The sequence below is a fragment of the Ciconia boyciana genome, chromosome 6, assembly GCF_034638445.1.
Source record: "Ciconia boyciana chromosome 6, ASM3463844v1, whole genome shotgun sequence".
Lineage (NCBI taxonomy): Eukaryota > Metazoa > Chordata > Aves > Ciconiiformes > Ciconiidae > Ciconia > Ciconia boyciana.
Genome location: NC_132939.1, coordinates 17,577,933 through 17,605,854, shown reverse-complemented (window position 1 = coordinate 17,605,854; position 27,922 = coordinate 17,577,933). Strand labels below are relative to the sequence as shown.

The 27,922-nt window shown below is 41.6% G+C and overlaps 2 protein-coding genes across 6 annotated transcripts in view; both read right to left on the bottom strand.

Moving 5' to 3' along the window:
* The window catches only part of CARS1 (cysteinyl-tRNA synthetase 1), a 36,278-nt gene extending 21,006 nt beyond the window's left edge, over positions 1–15,272 (bottom strand). The window contains exons 1-9 of one of the 2 annotated variants that reach the window (XM_072864447.1): positions 15,190–15,272; positions 9,010–9,255; positions 6,036–6,127; positions 5,128–5,216; positions 4,722–4,818; positions 4,160–4,258; positions 3,031–3,180; positions 1,659–1,799; positions 229–317 (exon numbers count right to left, since the gene is read on the bottom strand). In XM_072864447.1, coding sequence (XP_072720548.1) covers positions 229–317; positions 1,659–1,799; positions 3,031–3,180; positions 4,160–4,258; positions 4,722–4,818; positions 5,128–5,216; positions 6,036–6,127; positions 9,010–9,255; positions 15,190–15,214 — 1,028 coding nt within the window. In that variant the 5' untranslated portion in view covers positions 15,215–15,272. The remainder of the gene's footprint in view (positions 1–228; positions 318–1,658; positions 1,800–3,030; positions 3,181–4,159; positions 4,259–4,721; positions 4,819–5,127; positions 5,217–6,035; positions 6,128–9,009; positions 9,256–15,189) is intronic. The other variant, XM_072864448.1, reaches the window with a different exon arrangement.
* A 269-nt stretch (positions 15,273–15,541) lies between these two features.
* Positions 15,542–26,423, bottom strand: LOC140653770 (uncharacterized). Of its 4 annotated transcripts, none has more exons than XM_072866270.1 (10): positions 26,042–26,416; positions 24,523–24,616; positions 23,532–23,690; positions 23,217–23,328; positions 22,547–22,620; positions 21,748–21,843; positions 20,764–20,798; positions 17,637–17,972; positions 17,107–17,155; positions 15,542–16,284 (listed from the first exon to the last, which is right to left on the bottom strand). In XM_072866270.1, exons 1-10 carry the CDS (start codon positions 26,072–26,074, stop codon positions 15,989–15,991), a joined length of 1,284 nt encoding a protein of 427 aa, XP_072722371.1. In that variant the 5' UTR covers positions 26,075–26,416; the 3' UTR covers positions 15,542–15,988. The 4 variants fall into 4 exon arrangements, with proteins under 4 accessions (XP_072722371.1, XP_072722373.1, XP_072722372.1 ...); XM_072866272.1 differs by having other exon boundaries at positions 23,532–23,679; positions 26,042–26,411; XM_072866271.1 differs by having other exon boundaries at positions 23,532–23,663; positions 26,042–26,408.
* Positions 26,424–27,922: the final 1,499 nt, after the last annotated feature.

The following is a 27,922-nucleotide window of genomic DNA, read 5'->3' as shown; positions in this document are numbered from 1 at the left end:
CCTCTCTTTGTAAGAAATCATAAGAAGTATAGAATAGCACATTTGCATCTGGTGAGAAATAACGGGTCTTTTGTAAAGGAACCTGAGGTTTCTTTATTTGACGAAACAATACTTCTGGAAAAGACTACTATTGCATATGAAAACAGTTCACAGTTAAGTGTTGAAAGCAACCATTCTAGCTCTGATAAAGTATAAGCGCACAACAAAACCATCCAGTAGCAAACTTACCCATAACCATTATCCACAATCTTTTCCACAAAATCCACAATTTCTGGCACATATTCACTGACCCGTGTTAAAACATCTGGAGGTAAAACCTATAGATAAAAAGTAGATTTTTTTTAATATATAAAAATAGTTATACATATGCAAATATGCACTAACTATATATATTATACATTGCTTAAAAACTGGCTCAAAAGCAAATGACAGTAGAATCTAAGACTCTTGTTTCAAGCTTTCTGCTCTGAAACAATGTGTTGTGGCCATTTTTTCCTCAGCCTTTAAGGTGACATTAACAAAAAACTACTGCAGATGTCAGCTCTTCCACATATTGCACTTCTGACAGAACAGGCAGTAAGTCCCTCTGATTTGCAGGTAAATAAATAAACCTTCACTGATCTGAACCATTGCATATGATACGGCATTTCATCTGTAACAGACAAATCTGCCCTTGATTGTTATCTGTCGTGGTTTAGCTTCAACTAAGCACCACACAGCCACTCGCTCACTCGCTCACCCCCCCCCCCCCCCCGCCCCCCCCCCGGTGGGATGGGTGAGAGAATCTGAAGAGTAAAAGTAAGAAAACTCATGGGCTGAGATAAGAACAGTTTAATAATTGAGATAAAATAAAATAAAAATAATAACAACAACAATAATAAATAGTAATGAAAAGCAAAACAACCCCCAAGTGATGAAACCGCTCACCACCCGCTGACCAATGCCCAGCCAGTCCCTGAACAGCGATCACTGCCCCCTAGCCAACTCCCCCCAGTTTATATACTGAGCATGATGTAATATGGTATGGAATAGCCCTTTGGCCAGTTGGGGTCAGCTGTCCTGGCTGTTCCCCCTCCCAGCTTCTTGTGCACTCGGCAGAGCATGGGAAGCTGAAAGGTCCCTGACTAGTGTAAACATTACTTAGCAACAACTAAAACATCAGGGTGTTATCAACATTATTCTCATACTAAATCCAAAACACAGCACTATGCCAGCTACTAGAAAGAAAATTAACTCTAACCCAGCTGAAGCCAGGACATCATCACATAATTTCTTAGTGGCTGAAGACTGGTAAGTAGTCAGTCTAAATGCTGAGGTTGGCAGGGCTCTCTTGTGCAGCTAACAGACTCTATCGCAGACTTCTGGATTGGTTTATGATTATAAGCCCATGCTACACCAAGGGGAAGGGATGGAGTGCGCACGTCAAACTTGATCACCAGTTAACTGGCTCTGGTAACACACACAGCGGATTTAAGATTGTTGGGATGGAAACAGAACAGGTGCTAATTTAACAGCTACCTATTCACATTAAAGGAAATACTTTATCAATAAGGTTGAAATATGAGGTTTTTGAAAGCTATTAAGGAGCTAAATGTATTATGGGTATTATGAGGCACAGCACATATACTTTTAGAACAGAAAACAGTTTGTTTACTTACATTGAGTGCTTCCATATCTTTATGAAATTCCCCTTCCCAGAATTTGGGGAGCTTTGAGAATATGGAATTGTCAGTCACCTGACTGCCAAATTTTGTGTCCAACCAGTCAGACAGCAAATCTTTGGCTTCCTCCAACAGTATCTACAAAACAGTAATTGTGAGTGCAACTGATCAAAGACTTGCCCTGTTTAAACTCCGCAGAAAGATCTTATTCTGAACAGAGAGGTTTGCTTAAAGAAAAATACTTGGCTATGAATACAGAGTAATCCATGCTTCTACCAGATTTTTATCATATTGCCTTTCATAAATACGGATTAAACAAACAGATGAAGGAAGATAAACTGATAAGTGATACTTGTTTTGATATCAATCACTTAAATAGGCATGTGGAATTTATGCTGTAAACACTGGATGGGACCTGCAGTTATATCACATCATCTGTTCCCCCCATTACTACTGGATAATCCTAACAGAAGCCTTACTGTGAACATTGCTAAAAAGTGTTTGAAAGACTAATTGGAACATCAGCAAGGATACATTTCAGTCTTATATTAAAAGATGACTTTTTTTTTTTTACAATAGGATATAGCCCAGAAGGTGTGATTGCTTAAATTTTAGTTGTTTTTTAAATTCTGTTACGTCAGTATAAACGTTTATAAAGGCACCTGATATTAGAATAGCTGGACTTTTTTTTAAAAGATAATTTAGAGAAAGAGTCTTCGCAACAAGGGAGCACATACCCTATGCTTCCTACAGTAATTATCACAAATAATCTGAAAGCAATAAAAGATGAAAGTGGAAACCAATTACTAAAAGACAGTAGTTATATTGACTGGCTTGGTTACTGGGACAGTACCGAAGCCCAATGAAGTCAACAGGATTATTGTCACTATTGTCTTTGGATAAAGATTATCCTGAGCATAATTTTTTGGGATGTATTTTCTTCTCTGATCAGAGAAGGAAACACCTGTGTAGAAAACTGCCACCAGTACTGGAATGTCATAAATGCATGTTCAGTAATTTATACTGAAACTAATTCATCAAGACAAAAAAGTCAAAGAGAAATTCTAAATATATGCAAGAGAAAAATCCCCACCGGAAAGGTAAAAATAACTGAGTAATTATCACAGTGGGAGGGGGGGAAAAAAAAAGTCATTGATAAAAACAGCATCCAAAAACTATATAGTTGAATTCAAGGATCAAATTTCCTGTATTGAATGCAAAGTACTAAAAAGTCCTCAGGCCCACCATTCCTCTTTTTATGAATAAAAATTTCCATAATGTTTCAGGGAATTACTACAAGCTAAATATTATTTTCAAATCCCCTAACAATTATAAGCCAAATATAATTCAAAAAGGAGCTCAAACTGACCTCATGACATCTGTTGATCTCTTCTGCAGGGAGTTTTGCTTGCACAGCTTCTTGTAGAGGGTCAAAAGCAGACTTCACTGCATTTTGAATTCTTTCCAACATTTGCTTTTTATCTGGGTCTGTTGTCTCATTTAATTTAACTGAGAAGAGCTACAATTAAGAAAAAAAAATTAGAAAGCAACTTGCAGTACAGTAGTGCTATGTTCCATACACATTATCTTAGCCACATAGTACCTTGGTAGTGATGAATAATACATTATGCCACATAAAAAGCTTTGATATCAAACTACTGAAACATACTCCTCATCAGAAATAAAGGTGAAGTCAAAAGAATTTAGTTCACATCCGAATTCAGTTTTTCAGAAAGACTTCATAAATTACTACATCATCATTACTATTGTTTAGTAATTTTCATTTTCTATGCAGTTGATCACCCTAATTACACGGTTGATTATCACAAACCTGAACAGGAGAAGCTGCAATGTGAAACAGAGAGATTAAATGCTATCCTTAGAGACTATGTCAGGCAATGATAATTGCACAAAATTTCCAGGCCTCTTATTCCCAGGCCTATATTCAATTAATTAGACTGATAATATCTTTGTGATCTGTAGTTCTAAGAATGACCAGAGAATCACCTTCCCCTACTTCAGTCCAGCATACACAATTTATTAAATCCCTAAAGCTTTGGAGACTTTTTGCTCTTTCCAAGGTCATCAATGGTACAAAAGAGAAATCTCACAAGTGTTAAAAGATTATGGACATACCACCATTTAAAAACTATTTTAAAGGGTTATTTTTAAAGTTTGAATGCTAACACACAAATATCCAAATGCTTTTTGAGCTTTTTCCCCAATATCCCAATAACAATATACATGCACTCACAAACAAGTTCTATGGACATAAAAATCAGGCATGCCTTTTACATGGATAGCTCTTGTCGATTCTAAAACAATGGAAAATCAAAGTTACAATAACATTTCTAATTTGTGTGGTACCAGTTCAATAGAACGACTGAAACAAGCAGAAAGTTTAAGGAGGTAGCAAAGTCAGAGGCACTTTTTAGATGCTTTGCTACATTACTGAGTAAGAACCTAAGACACTAGCAGGGATTAAATGCCGTGCCCACCTCTGAGGCAGTTTTAACATCTTCAAGTAGCTGATCTGGTGCTGATTTGTTCTCTCTATACCGTTCAAATAGGTAATTTTGTCTTGCTCTCTTGATGATCTACAAAGCAGAAACATGAAAATATTTTTGTGAAGCGACACACAGTTATACAATGTGCAAATAAAGTCTATTTACATACCAAAGGCATTTCAGAATCCCTATAAATTTATCAAGCTACAAGAATTACATGCAGTAATACAAATTAAACACACCATACATAGTTAATCAGCTACCTCAACAGAGTTAATTAGGTTTCTCAACAACTGGCAAATAAAATGAGTTACCTTTGTAAAATGTGTAGTCTTCATTATTTATGACAACACTCATTTATATACAAGAATACAGGCTTTGCTATCATAGGAATGCTACAAAACTGAGAAAAGTCAATGACCTTGTACAAAATGTATGTCTAAGTTAATAATTGTAAGATTTATCTTGGCTTATCAAATGGCAATTACATATGACTCTCTGACTTCCATGCTCAAAGTACAGTATTCTAGATTGCAATTTAAAAAGACCTTACCTTATCATCAATATCTGTAATATTCATACAGTAGAAAACGTCATATTTAAAATAATCCCTCAAGATTCTTCTCAGGATATCAAATGAGATGTATGACCTAAAACCATAAAAGATACAGGGGTGTTTTTAGTGAACACCTCAAATCTATTTCTATTCTATGCACAAACTACTTTAACCTCAAGAGTCAATAATTTTACAGCAGTTTTAATTTTCCCTCATCTACTAGTAAGTTTTTAATCACACAATGACATAATATAACATGCTTTTAATCTTAGATCTCAAGCGTTGCGTCTAACAAGACTATTTTCTAGTAATACACTCATCTAAATAAAGTACCTTTTTCTATTAATCTTTTGCTTCCAATAGGCACTGTTATTACCTATACCAAAATAAGGAACTGCAGTACCTGGCGTGTCCCATGTGAGAAGCATCATAAACTGTTGGACCACAGCAATACCACAAGACCTTTTTTCCATTCTGAGGCTGAAATATTTCCTTAATTGAAAGGGAAGGTAGAGTGATCAGAAGAAATTGAAGACTTGATTTTAGGCCAGTAACACCACGTTTGGAGATTAGAACATGAAAACATGGATTATAATTACAAAAAAGGAATAGTTATTCTACTCCCATTTTTACCATAAGAAAAGATCACCACTAGTTTTATCATGTAAGAGAGATAACAGGGTGTGGCTGCTTATGTTATCTGCACTCTTATCAATCAAGATATCAGATTACAAAGATTTGGACTAGGCAAGGCATTATTCAAGCTGCACTCGTTTTGTAAAAGGGAAGATCACGCTTTCTTTTGCATTGAAAAAAGGTTACAGAGTATAATCATTTCACACATACTTGGATACTACATCCCATATAACATTAGTATTCTTAATATTTACCAGTTTATATTACAATAAAATAATTGGGGAGACTTTTTTTTTTTTTTTTTTTTTTACACAGACATCTAAAGAAAGAAACTGTGATTTTATTCTGTTCACATTGCCTATACTTATGTGTATTACAGTTGAACCCCTGGCTATTTTGCATGATGATAACTTGCAATTGGGAACTATATATCATGCAGCATACACATACATACACACACTTGTAGTATATGTATATTTATTATATACATTAAAACCCTTTGCCCAGCAAACACACTTGACTGGCACAGCACCTCTGGCACGTGCTTGTTAACATTCCACAAAATGCAACCCAGAAACCTGTCTACTGATAGGGTAAACACTTAAGAAACAAACATTTGATGACTTCTCTATTTGTGTTTCTATGGAAATCTCCACTTGTCTTTCATTTACTCACCTTATTGCGAGTCAGGCTGTTGTAGAGGCAGAGCCTAGAATGTTTTGTCCCTTCAGGGGGAGACCAGGAGGGCTGCACACGCTTGCCTTTACCTAGGGGAAAAAAATAGCTTAGAGAGAACTGAAAAGACACCTTCCACAAACAGATTTGCAGTATACCATTTTCTCCGTATCACATCATTAAGTTATTTCAAAAGAAAAAAACCATATATAATTAGACAAAGCAGCTCCAATCCTAGTAATCCAACTACTTTTGTTAGAGCTTCCTACAAAGCCACTAAAACCAAAGTAAATTATTTCAATCTAGTTTATTTTCTACTCTCTGACTTGCCATTCCTATTAACTTTTGATTCAAGTAACAGGAAGGAAGAGGGTATAAAAGTAAGGGCATGCAATTCAGTTAAAGCATTAACTAGAGCTTTGAAATGTAATGAATTATTAATAAAGTGTTATGGCAGTCCTGGGCTTTCTGCAACGCTGCTGATTTTACTACGACAGCATATCACAGATCTCATACAGAATTTGCAAAAAATCTCCAGAGACCAGGGTTAGTCTCTAGAGCCAATATTGACAGAGTATGTGTACTCAGGGTGAGAGGGAGAAGAGACAGAAAGGTTTAGAAAGAACTTCAGCTTTTTATCATACATTGTTGCTATGTACACAAGGCATTTTTGAACACACTCTTTTACCACAAATATGCTCCAATTCAGCAAGAGGCTACATTTTGCCATTAAAGAGAGTAGAAAAAACCCAGGGTAATATGAGTGACGATATTCTTGCATTTGTTTTCTTTTAAATTTTTAAGAAGCAACATAGTTGTTAAACTCATGTTTTTTTCAAACAGAAGTATGAGTATGTCATCTGTTGAAGAGCTGCAGTTTGCTATGCACAGGGCTGCTTACAGCTGTAATGATGTTACGCTAATTATCACATTAACTAGGAATGAAAGCAAACCAGGAAATTAAAAAATACAGCAAGGTTGCCAGCTTAATACACACAGCACTGTCTTTAGGAATTCTCATGGTATGCATTTTAACTGCAATTAAAATATTACACAAACTATTTGTTTTGACAACAAATTTGCCTTTCTGATCCTGTGTCTCAGGGTGCTCTTCATTAACTGTTTCCCCGATATCTTCGTATGAATATTTTGGCTGAAAACCTTCAAGTAATGTAAACATTCATGTTATAAAAAGTTTAATCTCTTCCTCATCTTCCTTTTTTGAATACCTGCCTAAATAAGAAAAAAAGATACTAACTGTAGTACTCTGTCTCACAAATGGACTCCATTTAATGTCCATGTTATGGATCCATGGAAATATGTGTTTATTCTAAACATTTCATTGTATAAGGTACTCCTGAACAGAATACCTCAAGTTCAAGAGCAGTCTATCCGTAACACAGACCATTAACAAGGTATGGATTTGTTTACTCTTTGATTTACAAAGATTACGCTGGCATGCTTAGTTGCGGCCAATGTTTCCCTTGCGGAAGGAAGCCTATGTGGGTTAGTCTAATAAAAGATAAATCTGTAAAGCTTTCTTTACTTACAACCACACTAAACATAAGAAAAAACCCAGATACTGCACCCTAAAGTTCTCAGCTTACAAGTTAAGTGTCACGTTATATCCACTACATGGACACCAAGGGCAAAGTAAAAGGCATACTGTTTAGTCTGTTCAAATATGCCTCTGCCAGCTATAGTCTTCCCCCTGGTTGAACGGAAGTTCATTTGTTCTAATCCGCCCCTGGAGTTCTCTGATAGACCCAAAAGAACACTGATAAAATATCCAAGGTCTAAGAAGTGTGGCAGATTCACGTGTCATTTTCATAGTGAACACTGCAGAACACCATTTCAGGACTTCTGATACATATGCACAGATCATGAAGATAACAAGACATAATCCTTCAGAAAGACAGACTTAACATTAGAGATTTCACGGACAGGAAAACAGAAACCTTTTCTCTTATTGCTCCACCCTGATCCATGAAAGTGTGCAGACAAATTGTAGTTAGTGGCATTAAATCTGCTATTAGAGCCAGCGGTACAGCTGAGATTCCCTTCACTACTGAAAGGAAATCAATAACCAGCACAAATGCATGCAGGCACACATATACAGAATCTACTCGCAGAAGTCTGATTTTAACTGTTGGTCTGCTAGGAATTGAGAACACATATGACGAAAGGTTGTGAGAAGATGGCATTGGAGTAATATTAGTCAACAACCATAAGCAAAAATGACAGACATCATGCATTCAATTTGTAGGTATTGCAAGCACTATACAACAGCTCTGTGTTATTATTATTAATTATTTCATGACTCCCTGAGCAAGGACCTCACTATAGAGCAATTAAATTAGACTAGCTCATTGGAAAACAATTCAGGAGAATGATGCAGCTCCCAAAAATGCCAGCACCCATGCTTACACAATGACCTAGATTAACCAGTTAGTATTTCCTCAAATCATCACCAATACCTAAATTACCAGGGTTAAAAAAGAACCCCAAACATTCTTTTTGAAATTCAGTGTTAATAACAATCGTAAGATGAAGTATTCAGTTTACTTTATTATGAATTTGTGTATTATACAACAACTATTTAGTTACCCTTGCAGGGAAAAAAAAGTGGACTGAGCAAATCCTGATATTTTAGGGAACAAGCCAAAACCCCCATATTCTTTTACAATCCAGTGGCTAGCTTTTTAAAGAAAATACACATAATCGAATTCTGTACACTGAGGAATTTTAAAATCAAAGAAATGTGGAAACAGAGCTTTAGCATTCAAATAGGTCAGGATCTATCAATCACGCAGTAACTGTATGCAAGAATTTCATGACCTTGAATACAAGTTGATATGGTAAATTTTAAAGCGTGCAAGAGAGTATGAAAGGGAACTTCTAGGAATTCTCAGCAATAAAAACCAATACAATGTCAGCTAGTCTATAACCTGCCCACCAGTTTCATATTACTCACTTGTTTGAAGTTTACAAGGCTCATTTTTTTCACTGCTGCCATCATAGATTGCTTCTATGTGTCTGTACCACCGGACAACATGGATATACTGGTCCACAGGTGGCCCCGAAAACTTTCTGAATACCTCCACATCTGCATGTGAAAATGTGAACCCCTGGATATAACTACGAGTGCTCAGGTACTCGTTCAAAGCCTTCACCCTGGCTTCCTCTTCACTAATGCTCAGAATAAAATTGTAGCTGGAAGCTGTAAAGAGAGGCACAGGACATTTGGTCAGCATTAAAAGAAGAAGGAGATCCCATGACCAAAATATATCCTTATACTATACATCTCCCCCTCTAGATTAGCTCTGGCAACTGACAAGAAATTTGAGAAAAATATATTTAATACAAGCTACTGAGTAACTATATATTTCCTATTAATAGGATTATGTTCATGCTGTGACAAGTTTTTTGGAGACATCTTTACAAAGAGTAACAAGGACAAAAGCACAGGTCCTTTTAATGAAGAAATATTATCTACTTGAAATTGGATAAAATTCTTCACACACAGCAAACCTAATCAGTCACTCTTTTCCACGCTGCTAAAACACTCATACTGCAAATATTTAATATGATTAATTTTATACACTGTGGATAGGCTGTGAATATGTTTACTGAAGTTGAGCATATCCTTAAATCTTTGCAGGACTGGTGCCCGCATGCAAGCTCCCAGCATGATGCTCAGTTACTCCTACTTGCTCTAACAACTCGAAAACTTAAGCTGTCGCTGTGTATTTCCACACTTCTCCTATATCACTTTCTCTCCTCAGACATATGTATAATATTTAAAATTAGTAAGATCTACACAAATTAACAGAAAGGGTATTAGATCATGCTCCTCCCTCACAATTTTTTAATTCCATGATTTATTTGGTATACAGGCAAAGCAGGTTCAATTATGTTTCGTCTTCACAAATGCAGGGACAGGGAGGAAGCAGCAGAAGGGTTCTGTGACTTGGTGGGGAAGCTCACAGTAACAGCAAGCCCTGTGCAAGTCAGTGGGTAAGAAGCACTGTGGAGGTTACAGCATCTGGGCTAGTGCTGACATTAGGTAAAGTTAGCATTTATCTTTTCCTGCAACGATTCAACATTTGTAACTCCGTTCATGTTCAAAGTACTGTATAAACATTAAGCTAATATCCTGCTTAGGTAGTCGGCCAAGAAGGTAATTTAAGCTGTAGTCAAGGTCATAGCACAATAAAGTGAGAGAGGCAGTATGAGAACACCAGTCCCTGCTCCCAAACCCTGACAGAGGCCACTGCCACAAGTGTTGCTTCTTACATTAGCATGAACATCTTCTGCATGAGTAGTTCACGAAGCAAAAGAGGTGCTCGTAGACCAATGATCTTGGAAAGGGAAAGATGAAAGGAGATGCGGACAGCGATGGCTAGGAGAGGATGTGAAAAACTGCAGAAATGAACAGTTTTTCCAAATATCATCTGTTACGACTTTATGAGAAGCTCATTTCCTATATGGATATCAATTATTAAAATATTCTATAGGAACTCAGGAGCACAGGGAAATGGCAGCTAGATACCAAGTATGTTTGTGTTTGACTCTCTTGAATGTGAGATATAGTGGCACACCAGCAGAACAAATAAAACAGATCAGTGATTAAAAAAAATAAAAAAATCAAAGGTCACAAAATATATTTAAAATTCATACACAAAAGCAAAGTCAGATTCATGTAAAGTCTCAATCCTTCTCAAGGGCTATCCATGTAATTGTTCAGCATAAATAAGGAATAACAAGTAAATAATGGTTCATAACTAGAACTTATGGGCTTGCCTTACCCAGATGAGTGGTATTCAGCTTTGGCTCATATAGTTAATTTTACTATAAACTTTTCAAGCTCCTAAATATTTACTGATATTTATCATCATAGAACTTTACATGTTTATACACATGAAATAGTTTGAAATAGTTATGTTCACTAACTATGGAAACCTAAGACATAAGTCTTCCTTGAATGTGAATTTTGTATCCATGAATCATATGAGGGAGAAGGCAAAAAAAAAAGTATTACAGGAATGATCTGTGTAGAAATGAAACTATATCTCAAAGAAATTATCTTTAAAGATCTACTGCAAGGAAAGCAACACTCAATTTGCAAAATATTATTAAGGTTATTATGACCATTATTCACATACCAGGCTGCTAATGGGAAGCAAGTCAGTGTATCTGAAACAATATAAGTGCTTTCCAACCACATCTGTAAACCAATCTAAAAGGGAAGTTGCACAAACTTACACACAAATACAACAAAGATGACAGAACTCATACAAGTTAATTTTGGTGAGGAGAGATGGCAAATACTGCCTGTGATGTCGGTACCAGCTCAGCCCTGATAAGCAGAGCAGCCAAAATTACTTTGAACAATCTTGGCACGCACATTAATACTTGAAATTATAAAGTTTGACGTTACATCTAGTTGCAAGACCTACAGCAGACCTGAAAGTGTAATACATCAAAGAAACCAGTTAGCCCAGGGGACCTAATAGGAGGATGTCTTTATGCTGAGACTGATCACTGACTCAAATTCAGCTCAAACTCATGTCCATGACTGCACACCACAGCAAGTGCAGTATAGCATGAACACACCTGAGCAGTTGTTGACAGGGTTTCTCAGGGTGCAGCAGCAGCTGAGCCACAGCAGTCTCGAGCTCCCAGCAGGCTTGCTGTACCAATACAAGTTTCCCACATTGGTTTCACAGGCTGTGCTGAGCTCCAAACTTCCTTTTCTAGACTGACGGCTACTTTTCAAATCATGACAGCTAGCTTAAAGCTAGCACAGGTGTGTTCTACTCTCTGCTGCAGAGATACAAGCAAATTTGCTGTGTTTGAGCGAGTGCTGAGTGATCAGTGCAATTCTGAAACACCTCTGAGCATCCTATTTCAGTACATACAGGACAAAATCATTCTCACTTCTGGCATTTTTGTGAGTAGCTCCAAACAGGACTGAACTAACAAAATAAAAGCTCTTCTCCTGAAGCACAGGGTACTCTCCTGGGAAGAAAGAATGACTATGATAATGCTGTCTTTTGGAAGGCAGTATACCAGAGGACCATTTCTTTTCAAGCAAAAGAAATCAGTCAAAACTATATTTACATAAAAGTCTGTTCTGATTTCATTTATATCACTACTAAAAACAAGAGTAGCAAATCTACAGGATCTCGGTTTTCTGTGATTTATATCCTGCACCCTCAGCTCCCACCCCCCCTCAGTGTCTTGCAATGCCTTTAATTCATTGCACGCTCCCACTGAATATGTCCTAGTACCTCCTAAGTGCTTCATCCCCTCTCCCCATACACTTCAGTATCCCCATCCTCTCGTACAGCTCCAATGCATCTTTGCTCGGTCTGCCAACTGTGTGCAAGAGGCAGCCCACTGTCAGATGTAGTTAATACCAATCAATTGATTCAAAAACTATTGAGGGAGAAGGGCCAATGGACACATACAGGTCTAAGCTGCTTTACCCCTGTTGCTTTAGGAAACCAGGCTAAGAAACAGCCCTTCTCTCTGACTGCAATTTTTTTCCCCTCCCAAAACAAGAATTAGTTTCTACTACTCAGTTGCATTAGGAGGTGTCTTCTTGAAAACAGAAAAACAGGAGTATTACAGAGCTGTTGCATAACACTGAATGTTAACTCATGTGAATGGAATGATCCGTAGACATCAAATCATATCACTCAAGAGCAACTCCATTCAGAAAACAAGCACTGAGCATGAGTGTTGGGAGAGGTAGCAAAATAACCTTGAAAAATCATAAGAATGAATGTTAATGTAACGCTCCCCCCACATTAAAAAGGTGTTTCAAAAAAATTCCACTGTAGACATTAATACAGTTGTCATACAATAATTGCCAGTGCATGATCTCTTTGGGCAATATAATTGTCACACACTCTTCTTTCCATGCATGGAGTGCTTCAGAGACTACTAAAGGACGCTGGAAATTTGTCTGCAAGACTGCAGCAACACACAGACTCAAAGGCATAGGATCACTTCTACATTTTATTTGCACATAAAATACCTTTTGAAGTTTGATCAAGATGTGTAACCCACACAATATCAAATTTGATAGAAATTTTTCACTTTTATTAACTTGAATGTGAAAACTCTGTTCCTTTAAGGTGTTGACACCAAAGTAAATACAGAAAAGCCATAAAGTAGGCAGTAAGCTAGCTGACACAAAAACAGGGAGTTACTTTGCCTCAGGGAAAAATTAGGTTTCCTGGGCTTCCCTGAACCTGCTAACCTTGTCAGTCATAATTAGATGACAACTGAAATGTTCTGAGATTTCTGCAGAGTCATTTTCTGAGAAGAAATCTTAGATGTTTCTGAATATTTTAAAATGTAATTTCTCTTCCAGTTTGGCTTTCACAGATTTAAAATAAACTCATAAAAGTTAAGTGTAACATGCCTCATTATTAATATGGCTCCAAACTGGCCATTTATCATTCTGGCTGACCACTCTGGTAGCTTTGGAAAGAAGTCCAACCATCTGTTCAGCCAAGACAAATTACCCTTTTCCTTAAAAATTTCAGAAGGACTGAACCAATGCAGCTATCTCATCTATGCAAGACGCAGCATACGCAAAGAGAGACAAAGGACTTTTCAAGACTCACACACGAGGATCAAGAGGCTTTTAGCAGAGCAGGGATTTTTAAGATGGGAGTATCCCACCAAGGAAGAGCTTGTCAGTCCTGTTCACTTTAGCCCTGTGAGTTCTACTTCCACTTTTCCTGAACTGAAACTAAATGAAACTAATCACAAGTTACGTAAAAAGCAAACACTATTTACCCATTAATAAACTTAACTAAAGAGTTTCTTAAAGTGCTCCTGAACTGAGCCTTCGGTGGCATTTCCCCCCCACCTTAATTAAGATACTGAAAACACATCTGAAAAAGCCAGTCCCTTGACAAGAATAAATGTTTCTGTACTCCCTTATGTAGGATTGTTACTTGGGATAAACAAAGAGGATAAACTTTCAGTAACAAAGAAAAAGGGGCAAATCTTTGAATCTACAGATCCTTAATTGGAATGAAAGAAATTTCCAATCCCTTACAAACCATAATGGTATTTCATACTTGTATGACTGGTATTCCAAGTTTCCATTTGCTACAGTAGTGCCAAAAATTACAGGACTACCCTGGCCCTTCTTCCATATGGAAGAGCATAGTATAACCCATCATTAAAACATGACCACAAAAAAAAGTCCAGAAAAGTCTAAAAGTTCAGACATGAGTTCAAGGGAGAACATAGACGACTAGGAAAGACAGTAAGGGAGACAGAGGCAGGTGAAAGAGAGCAGACGATGCCATGATAAGCACACAACTGACTAAGTGGTCTGGCAGCCACTGAACATCTTTTCAAACCCATCAAGCTGGAGAACAGCTGTTTCCAAACTTCAGTACTGAGAAGCTCCGAGTTTTTTTCCACAAATCATCATGTGTCATCATTAACCTTTACATTATAGGCGAGGCACGATGTGCATTGCCTCCCATGGTCTTGCAAAGCACCGGAGGTCCTCCAATCCATAGGCACCGGTGTGAGAGGTGCAACCAGCACCTACAGATCCACATTTCCCACTACTCCATACCTGTACAGACCCAGTCACATGCTACACTTTGAACTCCACACTCCTGATACCCTGAAGTGGCATCAGGAGCTGCTTACGTGTCACCCACCACCAAGGGACACAGGTGACCTCCCCAGGGGCACCCACCCAACAATGGGCGTGGGGGGCTGATTTCACACGTCTCCTCTGCCCCAAGCATGCCTGATGGCTGCCTGCCTCGCACCTCAGGGGCCGGCGGCGGCGGCGGGGTCCCCCCCAACGCACGTGCGTTGGGGGTGACCCCGCCGCCGCAGGCCCCGAGGGACGCGTTGAAGAGGCCGCCAGGGCGACGCCCCCAGCCGCCATTTCCTGCCCCGACGCCTCAGCCGCCGTGACAGGGCGGTGGGTCGGCGGTTCCCCCCCCCCCCCGCCGCCGCCGCCGCCGCCACCTGACGTCACAGCGCCCACCTGACACCGTGACAGCGGCGGAGCCGTGACACCAACCCCTGCCAAGCCGTGACAACCCCAGCGGACCCCTCGCCTCGCCTCGCCGGGCCTCCGCGGCGCCGGTCGTTGACCTACCCTGCTCGGCGGCGGCCGCTGCCATCCTGCTGCCTCCTCCCCTCGCTCGCGAGCTGATGCAACAGCGTGCCCGGAAGCGTCGCCCCGCCCCGCCCCGCCCGCACTACGCTACTTCCGACGGGCGCCCCGCGTCACCACGGCAACGGGGGAGCACCGCCCCCCTCCCTCCCCCTTCCCGCCCACACCGCCTTCCCGCCAAGCGGGCGGCCGTCGCACGGCCGGGCTCTCCTCAGGAGCGGCTGTTGTGCCGCAGGGCGGCCCCACAGCCGGGCGGCCCCACAGCCAACTGGGAACGGGCTCCCCGCACAACACCCTCCCCCCTCAGACAACAAGATCCAAGAGTCAGCCCCAGCTTCTGGCTTAACCGGGCTTTTATTGCTGTGCTTCAAACATAACAGTTCGGAGCATACCAGTACAAAGCAAAACACAATCGTTTCAAAAACCAAAGCATTGCAATCCTCTCAAAAACAGCAGCCACCTCTTCGTTCCCACGGCCCGGGCTGGAACAGCATGGTCCTGCCTCACACGAAGGGCAGCGTGAGCTGGAGCTCCTCGCTCTCAAGCTGGCATCCGGTGCCTGAGTTTAATATCATACAACTCAAAAGACCTCCATGAACATCACAGCTGGAGTCCGTGTTAACACTGACAGCATTAAATCACTTCCAGCTCCCTGCGTGAAGGTGAGGAGGATATCAAGTCCATGCCATCATTTTTACTAGCAGATTGCTGACGTCCTCATTTACAGGAAGTTTGTAGACACATATGTACACAGGAGCATTTTTTAAGTTCATGGTAAACATTAATCTGTAGCTTCTAATTTACTTATAATGTTATTACTTTTTAAAGTGTTCAATACATTATCATAAGCCTTGGTATCTAGATACCTTAACTCATCCAGTAACTTAATAATAGATTGTTTCTCTCCCAATGTGTTTTTCCAGGTGAGAAGCATCTGATAAGATTGCTCTTCTATATCGTTAGGAAAGTCATAAATAATTTTAACAATATCATTTTCCTGCAGATGAGTTCTCATAAGCCGCTTCCATTTTTTCGGTGGTACTTCATTTATAAAGGCCCAAAAGCTATCTCTCAGTTCTGAAAGAAAAAACACACGACACATCAGCTTAGGTTTTAAAATACAGATTTTTTTCATAGCTAACGTACATGCTTTCCCATTAATTTTCAGCCAATACATGCACAGACCAAACAGCAGCAGCAAGGCCAGGTTTGGCACCTAAGAAGCAGCAGGACAAATAGGTTTCCTGCTGAGTGATCTTGAAAGAAGCTAAAGGTATCAGTCTACGTATCTCAAAAGTAGTCTCTTAAGACCATTCAGTAAAGGTGGTTTTGAGGAAGGTTTCATTGGCATGCACATCTTCACTTAAGCTTAATAGGGCTACTCAACGGTAGGCTTTAACCACGTCACTATGCTACCGGTATAGGTTTCTCACACCAAGACCAGCATGAGCAAAGCCCATTGCTTGGACATCCAGCACATCAATTTGCTGGGTACAGGCACATGTATGGGGATTCAATGGGGTCTTCCATGTGAGCAGACATTTGACGGAAAGATCTCCTGCTCTGACCTACACGTCACACATTAAGGCAGAGTACACTGCTGCAATGCAGACTTGTTTAAAACATACAAAAAAATTTTGTACCATTCTTATTCTTAAAAGCATGACTGCACTATACTCCTGTGCAGAAAAGCCATGCTTTAAAGTAAAACAATTCACCACAGGGATTACAACTTCTCTCAAATGTAGTAATAATCCTGTTTCAGCATATTTTACAATAAACTGAAAGCCTTATAGCTCTAAGCAATATTCATTAGCCTCTCTACACTATTCCTTAAGTAGATTAAAGTCAACAGGAAAAAAACAAATTCCAAGTACTGCCAATTTATGGAATACTTACCTTTTTGAGAGAGATCTTTAACAATTATTCGACACTTTGGTTCTCGTACCTGTAATACAAAGTTGGACTGTTACTCCAACATATCAGAGCACTTCACTCATGATTATTCCTGAGCTACTTGATAGCTTGCTTCCACAGCACACACACACCAATAAGGGGGAGGGGGGCAGATTTCACAGCACAGCTGAAAGTATTTGAGTAAAGAAAATCGCATGCTGAAACAGCCATGCTACTAGCTCTGAAGTGAAGCAACAAGGTAGCACATTTGCTGCTATTGCAAAAGAATACCATCTGTGTAAATATTGAACAGGGCGATTGGAGAGGCCGAGCAGATTACATGAGGGGCTGAAGTTTGCTTTCCCAAGATACCACTTCCCATACTTTCTATTACATCTTTAAGGCAAAGCCCTCTCTTCCCTATCATTCTGCCTGAAAACAGCATCTATCCCTCAAGGAATAGTTAAGAACTTAACTGAAATTACATGTGTATCAGAGAAAATATGATGATAATTTCACACACACACTCTTACCCTATGATTTGCTGGCATCCTACTACTTGGTACATTTGATGGGGCATTGTGATGAAAAGCAGAATTCTGCCCAGTTTTTGCTGGTCGTGAAGACTCAGTGATCCTCCTCCAGCACTTTTTCATGTGGCGCCTCCAGCCCCCCTGCAGGATGGTGCCCTGCTCAGGAAGCACAACACTGTTTTCTTCTAGTGACGTGGTTTTTACTTCCAAGTTAACGTTGGTTTGCGCTTGGCCCTCTGAGCTCTCACCACATTTCTCACCCTCTGGGCTGGCTATGGTAGTTGCAGGTGTCTCCACTTCTGGTAAAATGAGGCTTTCAGTGCTGCCCTCAGACTCCTGTAAAGAATAAGAACAGATTTTAAGAGATGTTTCATAGGTAGGCCTTCAAGGACAGCCTGGAGGAAGAAAACAGAATACTTGAAGTCACCACATGTCAGAGAAATAATAGGAGAGTTACTAATTTGGCAAAGTTACAAACATGCAAAAGTTACAGCCTTTATAGACTGGGACTTCAGATGGTTTCAGAGCCTAAACTCTCCACTTCGCTGGCTGTTCTGCTCCCACTGGACTGCAGGGTAAGGCTCACAGGCTACCTCCACAACAAACACAGGAAACTTTTCCTAATGTTTTCACTGGTGTGTATTGCTGCTTGCTCCTCTCTAGGTATGCACCCCTCCTGAGGCAGGAGGAAATTAAATTGCCTTGCTGCACCTGAGCTGACTTAACAGAAACAGGGGCCTCAAGCCTATCGCTGTTATCAAGGCTGATGCTCTCAGAGCTTTTGCCAAGCTGATAATAGCCTATCAGCTCCATGGAAGTGCACTAGCTTGGGCTTTCTTTGGCTAGATTAGTTTTTCTGGCAGATTCATAAACTAGAATCAGTTGAAAGCAGCCAGTGAGCACCAGCACACATTGCATAGCTTTTGTGAGGGGACAAAGAGGGAAGCAAGTGAGGAGAGCTGCATCATTTTTAGCATTGTCAGTACATTAAACAAGCATATGCCAGGGAGTATAGCTCCAACTCATCAAGAATAGTACAACTACAAAGCAGACCAGCATCTATCTAGCATATCAGCCAGCACTAAAAGTGGAAAGCTTTAGGAATTTTCTTTTTTTTAAAGGTGGAAAATGAGGGTGAGGAGTGACTTTTTCCAATTACACTTGTGTTTGTTAAGGTACAGTTCCCCCAGGAGCATAAGTCAGTGTGATTTCTGTTTGCATAAGGTCAGTGACCCACATGTGACACTACCCCATGACCAACATGCATAAGCAGGGATGTGAGGGGAACCACCCCATGCATCACACATGTAGTTGTACATCATCCTCATTGAATCCACTTTCTGTTTAAAGGTGCAAACAGGTTAAGCAAGTTGATCCTATTTATACAGGATAGTTCTTAAATAGGTAACCAAGTGACTGAAGGTACACAGCATGGCTGACAAATAGCTGCTGCTCTATTTTGGAATAAAATAAAGTATCAGCAGTTTCTGGTGGGGTTTTTGGACTTTTTTTGGTTGGTTGTTTGGTTTGTTGGGTGTTTTTTTTTTTTTTACAGCAGTATAAATTCACTGGTACTTTGGAGAGGACTGTGTTGGTGCCAAAACACCTGGTCTCAGGACTGCATCAGTGTAACTCTCCTTAGCAAATAAGCTTTTTGTTACAGTAGCATGAACACTCCAAGTGGGCAGACACCACAGCTCAAGTCTGTGACAACTCTTACATCAGAGCTAAGTGTCACCATGCACCCATTTATGATTGCATTATTCTACTACCACTTTATTCAAAATAAAGAGATGTTGTATTTGCCTATTCCTATGCTACAGCATTTTGACCAGGTTTTCTGTTATGTTTCTTCATCAGCTTCTACGAATACACGAAGTGCTGCAAATCTGGCCAGGGCGTGGGGGAGACACAACCCAACAAAAACCCACGGGTAATTCACATATTTGAGCCACTTATGGACCTTAAAAAAGAAAATAGTTTAAAGTGATGTTTTTAGTAGATCTTTCAATTCTGTTTCTTCAGTCTTCAAGTATTTGTGACATAGTTAAGATGCATTTAATAACTTGAAATGTCTAACTAGTAAGATGAGACAAGAGCTTATGCACTGGGCAAGTAGTGCATGCATTGGGTGGGGGACAAGATAAGGCAGCAGAAGGTGCTGTACACGTGCTACGAGAGGAATCTGGATGCTTTTTGTAGATCCTCATCAAGACAAGTATTTGTTTTACAGCTTGGTGTTACACATCATTAAATATACTAGTGAAGAGTGAGCTCATTTTTGCCTCGCCGTGCTGTTAGGAGTGTAGCTTCTAAACAGAGATGCTAAAGATAGACTAGCTAAATACAAGCTAGTCTTGTATTTATCTTGCAAAATACTAGACTAGCAATAATCTTTTTAGACTGAAACAGTAAGGTTCTGAAATAGTGTTTGACTACAGGACGCCAGGGTGAACCTAGCTTTAAAGTGGAGCATATGCCAGCAGCCAGCCTTAGCTTGGTAAACCCTTTTCAGGGATGTACTTCTGAACTGGTATGCTCTGAGCCCTGAACCCCTTGTCTTATGGGATTGTCTAGGACCAAGAAGTTAGACTGCCACATCCTGGTCTATAGCTTGTGACATGAGCCCAAAGGCAGGAAGACTCAGTCACTTTGCTCAATCAAGAGAACTAAGTCTTATGAACAAATAATGTAGCCAAAATGCAAGGACAGCTAGACCACCACCACACAGGGAAGCAATAGCTGACCTTGCCCAGGGAATACACACATGAAGCAGCAAAGAACTAATTGGATCAAGGCATCACTTGGAGACAATTTGAAGTGAAAGCCTGTATTTAGCCTATTTTTTTCCCCCCACTTTCAAAACATCCTGGCCACAGGCTCTGGAATTTTTCCAAGGAAGTACTGGAAAGGCCAACTGCGGTGGACACATGCAGCTAATGAATGCATCAGGCCCCTGCTAACATCTGGCCCCGTATGAATCACAACTTGTTGCATCACAGGAACACATCCTACCAGAGGTCTACAGCGAGACAAAAATGGAGAGCTGTGTATCAGGTACAATTAAGCAGTGCACAATTAAGCTGCACAAAACTGAGATGAAACACTTGATCCATCATATACTTACCAGACCTTTCTCTACATCTTTGTCAGTTGAAGCAGCTGGAAAACAAGATAAATGTCTAATAAACTTTTAGGAATGGCAGCAACTTAAGTATAGCTGAATTCACACAAGATTTATATGTAGTAGACACATTCATAACACAAACCAAAGCTCTAATACAAGCCATTTAGTTTCCTTGACCTGTCATACATTTCATGAGAATACTACACCTAGCTTCCACCAATGGTAAAATACAGACCGCAAGATGCGGTTTGGCTTTTAAGCCACTCTTTCAACCTCTCCACCTCCAGCTTATGCTTCTTAGCATTTTTGTGGGCTATTGCAATACAAGAGAAGGCAGAAATTATCTTTACTGCAATACAATCAGTAAGACATGATTTGAACAAAGTTAACATTCAAAATTCAGAATTATTTTCAACATTATTCTAGCTAAACTAGTTGCAAAAATACTTTAATATGCAGTAGTGGAAAGAAAAGTTTCTCAGAAAAACATCTCCATTTCCACTAAAAAAATAAAATTAATTCACAGAGGACTTATCAACCTAACATTCATGTTAAGAGGCTCAAATGATGAAAGGGCAACAATTTGTAGAAAAAAATCTCCAAACACAGCAAGTGAAAGTAGTTAATGATCTAATCAGTTGCTACTTCTTGCCCCATACGTCTGGGCTCAAACACTGATTTTTCCTCACTCTTTGCCAATACAATGCAAGTAGATAGGAAAAGCCCTTTTAAGGGCCTTATGCTAATCTTGCTTTGAAGCAAAGGCATCTGTCCACAAAGTAAGAAAGCTCATAGTTAAAGTTTATGCATTTTATTTACTGAACAACACTAGTCTCCATTATATGGAGTTACTCAATTGAATCATATACTAAGTGAACTAGAGCTTAAACAGATCCCCTATAAGGTAATACAAAAACCAGGGATAACCTTAGTGCATGCTTTGCCTAGTTCTGGAAAATTTATGGAGAGTAATCAAGCAGTTACCTTTATCACTCTTCAGCTTTCTAATTAGAAAGAACAGCAACAATCCACCACCGACCACCAAAAAAATCACAATAATCCCAACAACAGCTGGGCTTCCTGCAAAGGAAAAAGGAATAAAATTAGTACTGAAGCAGTCCCCAAAAGATATTCTGAGGTGTAAGTCTTCCCTGCTGTCCTAGAGAAGAACCTAAGCTCAGGACTAGTACAATGATCCAGCTAGCTTGTCCTGGAAAAGGCACTGGGACTATCAGCCGACCTCACCATGCAAGTACTCGTTTGCACAGCACATCATTATCCCAAAGGCAGCGGGGGATTCTGTACAGAGCTGCAATACAACCTCCACAAGCCTTTCTGAAGAGACATTTAAGAAAAGGGGGAAACAAGTATGCGAAAGATTACAGGGAGCTTCAGGTGCTGTAGCATTGATAGTGTCAGTTCCTTCTTCCTCTAGTCTGGCAGAAGCCATCTACCAGCAGAAGAGAAGCCACTCCATACACAGCTTCTCAGACAGAGAAAACATGAAAGAAATGTTTGCACTACTCAACTTTCAACAGTGCCACTGTTGCAACTTTGAAAACCGTGGCGATACATGTAGCTTCTCACCCAGTGAAATTTAAGATGGTTTGTCACTCCAGCCCCCTTGAGAAATTGTCTCCAGCAAGTAATTCCCAGACCAAAATACAGAAGCTCTTAAACATGTTACAGTAGTTCAAACCACTGTTTTACAGACTGCTCTGACATTATTAGCCTGAAGCCACAGACCCAACAGACCAAGCTGAGCAGTATTTGTGTACCAGACCTTGATTGGGTAAGCCACATCCTAGGTCCATAGTAGCATTGCAATTCTGCACAATTTCTTTCCCTTCCGGACACCTGAAGTGGATGGCAACACAGGGTTGTATCAACATTTCCAGAGAGCAATATGCAGTTCTACCCAGGCCTGTTTTTTTTCAGGCAGAGCTTAGAGACATGAACAGAACATGCATAAACAGATAACTTTGTTAGAAGTGCACCTTTAAACAACCCAAGATAATACTACAAGATTAAATAAAAGCAAAGCAGATAAAGCTCATGTATGTTAGCCTCCAAGTGGTGAGGAAAAAAACCCACAGAGCAGATGCATTATTCATGCACAGTTAGCTCCCTTTAACAAGTGGTTCTACCTCCCAAAATTTTGGACTGGCTGCTACAAAGCTCATTCAAGTGTATATGTGGGGAAGTACTAATCTGAAGACATGAAAAGTGCAAGCTCACAGCCATAAGCAGCAAGCACAACAATACCAAAATCCGTATCTTTCTAGGTCTCAACCTCATGTATTTTGACACCTAAAATTTAAATGCATGAATGATGCCATTTGGCTTCAGGGCAATTATTTACAGCCTAATAACATGTGTTAGGTATTGGCACAGATTGGGCCACAGCTCTAACATTCCCTAGAAGGAAAACAGTCACTTATTATCAAACTTACATTGTACTGCATCTCTGACATATTTCACAGCCCTCAGCAGGGCAGAAATACCCTTGTTTGCATTGGCATTCAGTATCATGCGTCAGAGTACATGGTCTCAAAGTTATCTGATCTAAAAATAAAATATAAGTTAAAGTAAATATAAAAGTTGTGAGACTCTACAACTGTGCAAAAGTTATACTCAGGCCATAAAGGCAATTTATTTATAAGTTCAATATTCTCAATGATTGGAAGTGCGAAAAACCAGAGGACCAGGCTTTCCACATTAAAAAAAAGGGAAAAGGGTTAAGGTTTCATCAAAATTGTGCTTCGTACCCTCTTTGCACTGTCTGCACGGCAAGCATTCTTCCAAGCCATTCTCATGGGCGGTATAACCCTCTCCTTCAGTACAAGGGACACATCTTCCTCTCAAATGCGAAGCACTGCAGTGCTGAGCAACGTAAGTACCTGTGGAAGAGGAGACCTGGCAGCAGTCTCAAGGGATCGTTTAACGGGCAGAGGACTGTAACAGGATATTACAACACAAAGCCATTTTTGGTGAAAGTTCAACCCCTCCTCGCAAGTGAAGGGTACGCCACATGAATCGAGCAGCGCAGCAGGGTCAGGGGGCATGTTCGCAGCTTGCTGCTCAGACAGGGAGTGGTGGCAAACAAGGCATCCAGCCAGGCCAGGACGCATGGGGGATGAGGATGACTCACTGCAGTAGCTCAGAGTCACCCACAGGGCCAGCACCATCTCCTCCGAAGGGGCATGGCGGGCACAGGGAGAATTGCTTCTAACAGCCTCTCTTCTCCTTAGTTTGATTTATCTTTAAATGCATCCAACAGCCCTCTGATGCTATCTAAGGGCAGGGTGCTTCTTGGCACAAAGCTTGTTAACTCTGCACACATTGAGCAAGGAGGGGAGAACAAAGGCAAACCAAAGTTTTACCTACAGATACAGAAATATCAGAATTCCCCTAGGCTTGTTCTTGTGCTAACTAAAAAAAAAAACCAAAAACCAAAAACCCAACAACAAACTAAAAAACCCCCAACACCACCACCCAACTTTGAACACTTCATCCTCAGCAGCGGGCAGAGGTTTCCTGGCTTGCTGCCTAGGCACCTCTCCCAGTCATCACCTATTGCACAAGGGGCTCTTGCTTCAAAATGGAGCCTGGCCTTAACAGCACCAAGAAGCCACCACAGCTCCAAGCGGGCCTACACTTTCATCGGATGCAATGTAAAAAGCAATCAATAGTGACACAGTCATCTCCATGGGGAAAAAAAACGTGGCCTTTATCAGCTATAACTGCCTGAAGTCTTACCTGCTGGACAAGATACACAGCAGTGACCTTCATGTAAGTATTCTCCCTCCCCACAGTCCTCTGCTCGCGTCCCAGGCATTATCAGTAGTGTAACCTACAGCAGAGACAAACAGGTGTTCGAGTGATTCATCTGCCCAGGACACGATAACCATCTCGTGGAGATGTTCCTGTAAACACTTGAAAACACGTTCAGGAGTTCATGGGAAGCCACAAAGGAAACCCAAACTAATTTCTGCTAAGCATGCCGCTCACAGCAGTAATTACAATCACAAAGCTGGGGTTAGACCAGTACAGTGCAGTGGCTGATGGGCTTTAGGCAATTATTGCCCCAGAGCCCCGCCTCCATTTTAAACTTCCATTTTCTTTTTACTAAGTCACTGCAATTGAACTTCAGAGGCCGAAGTTTCTGCCTTGTGCAAGGGATGCGTTTCTCCCTCCTCCCATCTTTTTAATTCAGGAGGATCAGTGTTAGTCTTCCTCCAGCAAAATGGAGGAAACGCCCCAGAGATCGCATCCAACATTTCTCGCTGGCTCGGTAATCTTCATCAGAAGGCAAGTAGTTGAGTCATTAACAAAAATAACTTACTGTAGCTACAGGAGCATTAGGAACTTTTTTTTTTTTTAAGAAACCCGCGGGATGCAGGCCCCTCGGCAAGCCTCCCGCGGAGCGGGGCGCCCGGCGGCGAGGAGCAGCTGCCAAGCCCCGCCGCACCGGCGGGCCAGGTGCTTGTCAAGGGACGAACGGGGAGCTCAGACACCGCGGGTTTCGGGCCACCGAGGTACATCCCTCACTTGTAACACACACACGCGAGAGAAAGTGGTAAAACGGAGGCAGGAGGGGGGCAGGGACGGCCGCGGAGCTCCCCGTCGCTAATTGCCACCAGCGGCCAATTTCTAAGCTGAAACCGAGAGTCCCCACCACCCGGCTCCCGCAGCTCCGCTCTTTCAACTCTCTCGCCGGGGGGCTGAAAGCCTTCCCCGTCGTCGTGCGGCTCAGAAAACCACCAATTTCACAATTAGATAACGTGAGGACTACTGAAGAGCTCACTCCCGACTTGCAATTTTCTTTTTCCCGAAGAGAGAAGGAAGGGCGGCAGCGATCGCCCCAGGGAGACCCGGGAGAGGCGCCACCTGCCCCCACCCTGCTCAGGGGACTCCCCACAAGCCGGGGCTGAGGTTAGGGCCGGGCTTACCCCGCGACAGCTGCGCTTCCTTATCCTTTTTAGGCTTAGGAGAGCCGCGTTAACTCGGGATTCCCGAAACTTCAGGCAACACGAAATAAAAGTTACGGGAAGTTACTCAAGTCTCTTGAGGAAGAGGAGGGTAGAAAACCCTCCAAGGCTCCTCCACGCTGGACTTGGAAGAAGGTTTTTTTCTCTCAAAAGCAGAGATTTGGGGGCTGGCTGCGGCCAGGTGCCAGCCTCCACTCGCGGCGAGCAGGTGGCGGACGAGCCCCTGTCCGCAAACAGCGGCCCCGGCCAGAGAGTCCCCCTCGGCCCGGCGCGGCCCCGGCACTCACCAGCAGCAGCCCCGCCAGCCCTCCGGCTCCCATAGCAGCGCCCGGCGCGGCCCCGCTGCCTCGCCGCTCCTCTCAGCACGTCCTCGGGCGGTGCCGCCGCCGCCGCTTTATCCGCCCCCGGGGCGGGCCGCGGCCGCCCCCCGCCCCCGCCCCCGCGGGGCCTCAGAGCCCTCGGGGGGGAGAAGCGGGACCACCGGGGAGCGTCAGCCCCAGGAGCACGCCGCCCACCCACTGGAGCCACAGAAGACCACCTCGTGCGCTAGGACATGCCCGGTACCAGGCTTTGCACCTATTAGGAGCAGGCGGAAACCACGTTGGGGAATGGCCCGACCCAGAGCTCACGTGTTGCTGCTGAAGGGCTACTCGCTGATGGCGAAAAGGAGGGGCAGAGGGTGGAAGGAGAATTTTTCCAAAACCGCACATGGGTGCATAAGTGGGTTTTCTAAAGTCCTGAAAGGGTTCTCAACTTTTTAACCAGCACTCGTTCCTCCTAGAGAAACAACAACATTTCTGGCCGTGATTTTCCTCAGGAATACCTTTCATCCTCCATGTGCGCACAACTGGCACGTAGGAACATTCACCTCCAGATGTTGAAATTGGATTAAAATTAATAGCACGAAGATTTATAGATTGTTCCTTTTTGGATTTTTTAATTCCCTGCGGCAGCAGCAGTACATGTTGGAAACTCTTCCTCTGCTGACGCATAATTAGTTTATTTAGGTTAATAGTTTCTTTCACTGAACTGCTCCTCTCGTGGTAACAGCGTTTGTTTTATTTAACTGCAGTAACAAGTCCCAGTGAAATCCCTGTGGGTGCGTAGTTTGGTAAAATGGAAACAATCCAAAGAATTTCAAGCATTCGCTTTACACCTACTGAAGGCTTCCTGATCAGCACTGCTTCTCTTTGGTTCAGGTGGGTTTGGGGATTTATTTTTTCTTTTTTTAGTAACTATTTCTCAAACTCAGAATACCTTTGTACCCAAGAGATGTAAATATCCCTACAGAAGAGGAGAGGCTCCTGTCAGTAACTCAGGTACATGGTCCCACAGGGGGATGCGTGTGATGAGGACAGGACAGCTGTGCTGACAGGCCAGATATGTGCTGACTTGCTGAAGCATTCAAAGGGGGATTTAGGCAGGAAATTAGCAGACGTGTTTGCACAGCATTAGGAGCGAATGCTCTCAAGGTGCATATGGGGACTTTGCATAGCCAGGCAGGCAGGGCATTCTTTCACAGGGAGAGGCCGGGGGGACCCCTGCTCACCAAGGTTTACACCACACATGGCATGGGTCAGACTTCCTCAGAAAGGAGTGACTAGGATGACGTCCTTCAAAAAGGCACCCGATCCGGATTGATAATGTTGACATTTTTCAAGGATGATTCCTCAAGGATGAAGAATCCTTTGGTTTTCTGGAGGCTTTTGCTAATAATGAAATCACTCTCACCCTTTATTATTTGTGATCTGTTTCTTGAATGTCAGCTTCTGGATGCCAGCTCTTATCCTGTCTGTTCATGTCAGAGAGCTGTGGTTCTCTCCATGGAATTATCTGTTCTCTGACATCAAGTCACCTCCTTAATATAACGTTTTCTAAGTCCAAGACAAGTCTGTACACTTACATGTACGACAGTGAAAATCAAGGCAACCACTTTTCTTTCCATTTTGAGGAAGCTGCTACAATTAGAACACATGGACAATTTGAGCCAGAGAGGTATCAAAATGCTATTGCTGTTCTAACTTATGGCCTATGCTTGAGATTCTTGAAGGCCTTTTCCAGTAGCTTTTCCTCTAAAAAGCATGGCCTAAGAGTTGCTTACTTGTAAAATGCTATAAAACACAAAACCAAGTTCAAACACACAAATAATTTCTCAGATAGACTGCCAC